This window comes from Belonocnema kinseyi, chromosome 4 (genome assembly GCF_010883055.1).
Source record: "Belonocnema kinseyi isolate 2016_QV_RU_SX_M_011 chromosome 4, B_treatae_v1, whole genome shotgun sequence".
NCBI lineage: Eukaryota > Metazoa > Arthropoda > Insecta > Hymenoptera > Cynipidae > Belonocnema > Belonocnema kinseyi.
This window is the reverse complement of record NC_046660.1, coordinates 145,726,917-145,735,924: the sequence shown is the minus strand read 5'-3', so window position 1 is coordinate 145,735,924 and position 9,008 is coordinate 145,726,917. Positions and strand designations below refer to the sequence as shown.

Below are 9,008 nucleotides of genomic sequence, written 5' to 3'. Positions count from 1 at the left end.
ACTTTCGAAAAATGTAATTAAAAATAATCGATTATTGCAAAATTCTAAAATGGGTTGACCCATTAGAAAACGTTCATTTCTAAACCTGCAACTTTAAACAGTTCCCAGTTGTTAGTAAATAATTTTAAATATTTGAATCTAAAATTATTAAGCGGCTGTGAGTACAGTTCTTCAAGATGCAAAAATTATATTGGAAAATTATGTTCCTTTTTTTAAAAGGAGAAAAAACTATTCACTTTAAGCAGAATTCTATACTTTAGTTATGCTTCTGGGAAGAGACGTAAAGTGAATTATTCTGATGATTCCGCATCAGTTAAGCCACCAACCGAAAATGCAAAACGCATATTATGTGTTTGTTCTCCTTAGTATTTTATGGAGCTATACTGTATGAGTACAAATGAAGAGGCACACCGCATACGTGTGTAAGCGCCCTGGTCGAAAATCGGTGCGCACCAGAAAGCTTCAATTTTGACAAATAAAAAGTAACTTTTAGAGCAAATATTTTTTTCCAAGAATTCATTATTTTTGAAGGACTAACTTCAAAAAACCAGAATCATCACGTTCCCTGTAAAATCAATGACGCCGCGGTGACACCACACTATGAAGCACGTCACTTACGCCAGCAAGCATCTTGGTAATTACGCCCATATGCACTGACTTTTTTCCTAGACCTACTTTCGGGTCGAACTAGACCAAAATCTCTTACAGGGAAAACCCTTAATCTTCAAGAGAATCGCAACAATTTTTTATTCAAAGTATTGACCATTGGATTCTACACATTTTGCCCATCTTTCAGGCAAATCATGGATACAATTCCAAAAAACTTTTTCTCTTACGAGGCAAACCATTCGACGAGCCATTTTTCGACTTCTTCAGAATTGGCTAAGTTCTCCTTTGCGAGTGAGTGTCCCCTCGATGCGAAAAGGTGATAGTCGGACGGGGCGAGGCCTGGAGAGTACGGCGGGTGCGATAATGTTTCCCAATTCAATGCTTTAAATGTGTTTTTCACCATTTTAGCGGTATGAGACGGTGCGTTATCATGTTGTAGGGTAACTTTGCCATGTCTTCGGACCCATTCCGGCCTTTTTTCGATCAACGCATGATTCAAATTGATAATTTGTTGTCGGTAGCGATCCGTATTCACCGTCTCGCCAGGTTTTAATAACTCGAAGTACACCAGACCACACTGGTCCCACCAAATACAGAGCATTGTCTTACGGCCAAAGCGATTTGGCCTTGGAGTCGATGGGTCGACCTCTCCAGGTGAAACCCATGATTTTTCTCGCTTCGGGTTCCCGAAATAAATCCATTTTTCATCCCCCGTGTATATTCGATGCAGAAAAGATTTCCTTTTGAACCGTTCAAGCAGCATTTCACAAATGGTTTTTCGATTTTCCATTTGTCTATCGTTCAGTTGGTCTTGTACCCACTTTCCATACTTTTGGATTGCTTCCATGACTTTTAGACTTTTTTTACTATTTGTGCCAATTCTTGTTGCGATTGGGTTGGGTCTTCATCCAATAACGCCTGGAATTCATCGTCTTCAAAATTGTTCGCTGCACCAGGATTTTCATTGTCTGTTAAATCGAAATCTCCACTTTTAAATTGACGAAACCATGTCTCACATTTTCTAATCACTGGAGCATGTTCACCAGAAGTTTCTTCCAGCAATTGATGAGCTTGAACCTCTTTTTTCTTTTGATGAAATAAGAAAAGCAACGAATGCCGCAAATGCGATATACTTGGAACGAAACTCGACATATTCACTGAGATAAACAACTATGATGTTATTATTTTGGCAGAATGAAATTGTGTATTTTTGAAGGTTATTGTATGTTTATGGTATTAGAAAAAGTGTAGTAGAAATACAGGCATTAAACTTATGAGAACGAGCGCAAAGTTCGAGAGCGTACACGTGCGCTCTAGACACGCTCAAACTGAATTTCTCACAAAAATCCGCTTCTTATTTTCTTTACATCTTTTTATAGATAGCTTACACTACTATATAGTAACACTATTTTGTGGTTTATTATTTAGTTGCGGCTCAGTTGAACTTGGTTTACTTGTGACATTATTCAATTAATGAGCTATGGCATGAATAATAATATTCATTAAAATAAGTATTCCCGTGTTTAGTAACTTTTAATACATTTAAAGCTTAAATGAACTCTTATTGACGCAGAAATGATTATCAAGAAGTGGATGAAAAAAAAAGATTCAAGAAATATTCTTTCCTCATTTTAGAATACTTCCTCGAGGACGTGAAGTTCAAAATTTTAATTTAAGATACGCAGATGGATCTGTCGGTACTCACGTTTTTCTTCAAATTAAGCTGCAAGAAAAGATGCAGTTTGTCCGAAATGCATAATATTTGCTTGCAAACCGATTCCTTTTAGAAGATCTGTGACAAAAAGCCTAAACGACAAGTCCCCGCCCAATGAGAGTCCCGCTCCGTGAAAAAGGCCCGCGAATCAGAGAGCGAATAGGGGCGTGCTCATACATAATCCATCGCGATGAAGTGAGTCGCTCTCTGATTCGCAGGCTTTTTTCACAGAGCGCGACTCTCATTGGACGGGCGCTTTGTCGTTTGGGATTTTTGTCGTGGATGCCTTTTAGAGACAAATAAAAATCCTCTGAACCTTAAATATAAGAGGAAATTTCATTTCATGTAAAAATTAAATTTTTTGTTAATTCACTCAAAAGAAACATTAAGCCACAGGCTTTAATAATGTTTCGTTCAAGGTTCGGTTCGAAGTCAAATGTTCTAAGTTTTTTGTTAGTTCGAGAAAGACCCGCAATCTGAAGGACCTGGGCTCATATTCCAGCGAAGCTAGCGAGCATTTTTTTCACAGTCTTAAGATTAATAAATATTTTAATAACATATATTTAGAACAGTGGGCAAACCAAATGAACATCTAAATTTACTTATTAATTTCCCTTGTCAAAAACCCTACATCGTAATCAAAATAATTGAATAGAGGTATCAGACAATCCTAAGCACGTTCTCCACGAATACGACGAGCCAATTGAATATCCTTGCGCATGATGGTGACACGCTTAGCGTGGATAGCGCACACGTTGTTATCTTCAAAGAGACCGACCAAGTATGCCTCGCTAGCTTCCTCAAGAGCCATGACAGCAGAACTCTGGAAACGCAAGTCAGTCTTGCAATCCTGAGCGATTTCACGAATGAGGCGTTGGAAAGGTAATTTGCGGATCAGCAGCTCAGTGCTTTTCTGGTAGCGACGAATTTCACGCAGAGCCACTGTGCCTGGTCTGTAACGATGAGGTTTCTTCACTTCGCCAGTGGCAGGTGCACTCTTGCGAGCGACTTTGGTGGCCAGCTGCTTCCTTGGTGCTTTTTCACCAGTGGATTTACGAGCGGTCTGCTTGGTACGAGCCATTTTGAGCCATTATTATTATTATATTATATTACTAACGATGATATGGATAGGAAAATCCCAGAAAAACTACAGCACCTGGAAAGAAATTTTGGTCATGCTTTACTAGAGTTCAGATATGTAGAACCAACACTAAGGCATTCTCTGCCCAAAATGAACATCACAAATGAACTGCGTGTACTGATAGCACATTTTGACAGCAAGGTTTTACCTACGTATTTGAACGTAGCACAAATTGCGTTAGAGGTGCAAACTCTTGTATACTGTGCACCTGTGGCAACCGTTAGAACGTTGAGCCGGTAAACTAGGCATCTAAATGCAGTTTTTGTCCTAGGAAGGGATCGAGATCCACGATGGAAGATCGGGTTGGATATGGATGTCAGCAAAGTAAGGTTACTGCCAGACTGCGTCGGTACAAGAAAAGTAGTGCACGAAGGCAACAGGATCAAAACTTTCAGACAGATGAAAGAAGGTTCTATCGTGAACTGAGAGTAAAGCCAAATAATCATAAAGCCAGGCTTTATGCTCCAGGGTACTACGTATATGTTACCAAAAAAACCATACGCTCAAAATCCATCTGACTTTCGACCAGAAGCCTGTCTTCCAACAATTTAGAAATGTCTTACAGCTATCGTTGCAGATAAGGTATATTCTCATTGTGACGAGAATGACATTCTTACAGAGGAACAAAAAGGATGTTGTAACAACTCGCGAGGCTGTAAAGATCTAGTCACTATAGATGCTGTTGTCATGGTTCGAGTTCGTAAGCATTAAAGGAACTTATACATGGCATACATTGACTACCAGCAAGCGTTTTCTTCCGTGCTGCATGAGTATTTGATTGAAGTCTTAAAACTTTACATAATCTGCCTACGCATTATTGACGTTCTAAGTCATTTGATGAGGCTCTAGGGTACAAGAATCAAGTATTTTGATCATGGACAACCAAGGATAACTAGATCAATGCGCTTTACGACGGTATATTTCGAGGAGACTCCTTCAGCGCACTATGGTTCTGTTTAGCGTTGAATCCATTGAGCAAAACACTAAACAACATGTCTCATGGGTTCAGAATGCATGATAATGAGGATGGTTATCAAATCACCCATCTTCTTTACATGCATGACCCGAAGTTGTACGCTAGTTCAGCCCAGAAACTGCAGCAAGTGATCGATGTCACATAGCAGTTTTCTAATGATATCCACATGGAGTTCGGACTAGATAAATTTAGAACAGTGCATTTAATCAGAAGGGAATCAGGGACCGCAGAGTTAGAGAACGAGTTCGAAAATGACATCGAGGCAGCGGCTGAAGCCGTATCACATAAATATTTAGGTATTCTGGAATCTAAGGGTATTCAACATACGATAGTGAAGACAAGTCTAATGACTGCCTTCACTACGAGAGTCAGATTGATTATGAAGAGTTTTCTCAACTCGGCAAACAAAATCAGGGCAATCAACACATATGCCATCCCTGTCCTCACGTACTCCTTCGGGCTCATAAAATGGTCTAATATCGACCTTGAAACGTTAACCAGAATTGTTCGCGTAGAAATGACGAAGCACCAAATGCACCACAGAAATTGAGTGATTTAAAGGGTAGTTCTATCACGACATTTAGGGGGTAGGGGTGTTGTAGATTTAAAAAAACTGTGTGAGTCACAAGTTATACCGTTGCGAGACTATTAACAGCAAACGAAACGTTGCGCTTTACACTACCATCTGTCAAGCGGATCTTGACTACACGCCCTTAAATTTGTCCTTAGATGAGGCCTGGACTATCAGGGCCGAAACCATAGAAGAATTAGAAATACAATGGAGGCGAGCACCCCAACACGTTAGATCAAAATGAAGTAGATAGTGAGGCATCTAATATTTGGCTAAGAAAGGGTGTTCTCAATCCAGAGACGGAAGGATTCGTCATTGCAATACAGGACAAGGTTGTCAGCACCAGGAATTATCGCAAACACGTGTTACATCAAGACGTGGTTGACCGGTGCTGATTATGTAGAGATACCAGCGAATCCATCGAGCACATTATTGATGGCTGTCGCGTAATGGCTCAGAGAGAACATACACACAGACATAATGATGTAGCATGCATTATACATCAATGACTTGCCCTAAACCTAGGACTCTTAAAAGAATGGAGGCCCTTTTATAGATACATTCCAATGCCCGTTTTAGAAAGCGAAGATTACATCTTATATTGGGATGTTAATATCCAAACGGATCATTACATTGACATTGACATTGCTTGTCCGCTTAACCGAAATTTGCAGTCAACCTTTACAACCAAGATCCACAAATATAGCGAGTTAAGGCATGAAGTAAAGACCATATGGAGGAATGTGAATCATGCATCTATTCATCCCATTGTCATTTCGGCTACAGGCAATGTGCACGCAAGATGCACTGAACATCTTAAACATTTAGGAGTCAGTAGAGTATTGGCAGAAACCCAGAAGATGGTTTTATTAAACTCCTGTCGCATTGTAAGAAACTTTCTTGACCATCAGAAAGCGAGCGACTAAAAACCCGTGGAGTGGCAGATGGTAGCTCTAAGAAAGTATCCAGAGATGACTGTTATCACCTCCAACGCTCGTGGCCACTCGTAATTGTATACTTACATCATTGCAGGAGGTTTCAAGCATAGTTCACCTGAGTAAAAGTTTAGTAAAACATAAAATAATAATTCAAGTTTTTGAAACAGAGTTATAGAAACAGAGTTTCCGTTAGAGTGGTTAATTAGATTTAATATTATTTTAGAGGCCTAATACCAGTGTTTACTTGATGTTTGTACGACTGAGGTCTCTGTATTGTACGGTTGATAAGTAGAAGAACTACTATATCATAATCAATTTTTATTATGCGAAATTAATTGAAGACGCGAGAAAAATAAGTTCTATAACAAGTTATTATATTATAAGTTTTATGATAAGTTTCTATAACTCTATTTCAAAAACTTGAATTTAAAAACTGGCCTTAAAATAATAACATCTATGAAAAATAATTTCGGTTGAAAGTAAGGAAATACAAGTTCTAAAATTTTCATTGTTGGTGCTGCGGTGGCGCTATTGGTAGCGCCCCTCACATGTAATGAGGAGGTTGTTGGTTCAAACTTATTTTTCTCGCGTTTTCAATTAATTTCACATAATAAAAATTGATTATGATATAGTAGTTCTACTACTTATCAATTGTACAATATAGAGACCTCTGTCGATCACGATTAAAACTTATGTGTGTCATGAAAAGGAACAACGCATAGTTTTGAAAATGATGTAACATAAGTAAGTAGTTTTTGAATTTTGGTCTAATAGATAAATTTCATAGTGATGGTTTCGAAATATATTCTTAATGCAGTGAAAATTTTGATTCAGATTTCTTAACCCATTATCGTAAGATTTTTTAATAGTTTCTGGAAAAATTCAAAATTTTAAAAGGCATAAAACTTTTGTAATTTTCTTTAAAATAAAAAAGGCCATTAGGATAATTTTGAAGCATTTTTCCACGTATAAGCAAATTCTTTCCAAATTTAAGTGTGATAAGTAGTAATTTTTTTTTTACAGTTTTCTAATCTATCAAAAAAACACATTTTTTCCATTTTTTGCAAATTTTCAAAGTATTAAAATGTATTTCACTGTTTAGACTTCTATTGCAATGAAAAATGCTTCTGACGATAATTTACAACTGTTTTTTTGACATATTAGAAACTTTTAAATAAATAACCAAAACTCATAAAAAAATTTGTTTACAATTTTAAAAATGCTCTCAGTTTTTGAATTTTGTTGTAATCGAAAAATGGCATGATGTTAGTTTCTAAATATAGTTCATAAATAGTACAAATTTCTATTGAAAAACCTGAATGAGAAAAATATTTTGGTTCTGTTTCGAAAATTTGCATTGATATCACAAAGTTTAATTCAAGTTTCCAGTTATAATTTGGGAAGAATCTTTGTAGACAAAGCCATAATCAAAGTAATGTACTTAAGAAAAGCCTCCAAGATGAGTGTTCAATTGCTATTAATATTAAGGGTAAATTAAATTTCATTTCCATGATATCATTCGAAATTCAACTACTTATGCTGGTTTTGGGAAGGGGGTGGGGAGTCATACTCATATTATGTCTTAATTTAAATGTTTTATCCATTTTAACATTTTTAGAGTTCAGGGCATTTAAAAATATTTCAAATATAAAATAACTATTTTTAAAGAGTTTAAGTTATTTATATATGAATTTGAAGATCTATGCCTAAAGTAGCACATAATAAGACCACATAAACTCCCATCTTATAAAACGCTGCTGAAGGCTGGTGACGACTCTCTTGTTTCCAATTCTGCCCCCCCCCCCCCAATTAACTGAGGTTCGTGGGACTGATGTTATAAATAGACTCTCTACTGTATGACAAATAATTGCTTAACTTGGATATGATTGTAACTCGTAAAATAAACTTATAGCATAAAGGTGGTAGTTGGGCGGTACTATTTAAGAAATGATTAATAAAAATGTAGGTGAATGATTTTTAGGTAAGCGAATTACGATAAACGATTCACATAAGGAAACTAGATATTTTATGTGTGTCTGAAACAAAGAAAAAGGGATGTGAACGTAGAAAAACAGAAAATGGAGTGTTTAAAGGCGCATTTGAAATATGGTCAGGAGTAGAGATAGTGAATTACATGGTATGCAAGCAATAGGTTTGAATACAAATGAAGGAGCGAAACAGCATCTCGGAGATCGTTATTTTGTATCTCCCAGATTGCTGTGGGTTATAATGAAAATAGGAATCAGCAGATTTATAATAGCGTGCTACGCCCCAGTCTATAGTGATCCGAGAGAAGTAAAAGACGCCTTCTGGGGCCCTTCATAAAATACAATAAGTATTTGCGATCATGTTGAAAGAATAATTCTGCTGGGAGATATGAATGGTTGGGTGGACATCTAAGTTCAGGATATAGAAAAGTATTAGGTAATTTTGGAGATCCAAGAACAAATTATAACGTAGACATATAAGTTGGCTTGTGCTCAGAAAATTGCTTGTTTATTACAAATACTTTTTTTATGCATAAAATGATCCACGTATACACCTCTTGTAAAGGAAATGGCCAAAGTATAATTGAATTCGTTATTTCGGATGAAAGACTAAAAGAGTTAGTCAAAGATACGAGGGGCATGAGGGGTGCTGAATGCAATACTGAGCATTAACTTTAGTCTCCAAAATAAACTTAGGCCAGTGATGGGAAAGAAAGAATAAACCGAAACAAACGCGAATCCAGATTTAGAATATCTGCTGTCCAACAGAAAAACCTAGTAGGTGACATTCGCCATAGAGACTATTCTCCGATACATGCGCATGAGAAAATAAGCTCTATGGTTAAAGTCACTTAGTAGGTTTTTCCGTTGGATAGCAGATATACAGAAAACAGAAGTGCGAATAGACTTTCAGAGGATATCATACGAGGGTGGATCAAATATAAACCGGAATTTTACAAATACTTTTCCTAGCCAATCGCAAGCACTCTCACAGTGTAGGTTCTTGTAATGTAGTGTATTAGGAGTGGGTAAAACGCTTGGTGAGCTGTTTGACTCAGTCAATTCGTCAGT

General features: G+C 37.1%; 2 protein-coding genes across 5 annotated transcripts in view; one reads left to right on the top strand and one right to left on the bottom strand.

The window, feature by feature from the left end:
• Positions 1–9,008, top strand: part of LOC117170549 (methyltransferase-like protein 25) — a 146,530-nt gene that overhangs the window by 107,322 nt on the left and 30,200 nt on the right. The gene's annotated exons all lie outside the window — the stretch shown is intronic.
• LOC117170552 (histone H3-like) lies at positions 2,994–3,404 on the bottom strand. Its single transcript, XM_033357369.1, has one exon. It carries the CDS (start codon positions 3,402–3,404, stop codon positions 2,994–2,996), a length of 411 nt encoding a protein of 136 aa, XP_033213260.1.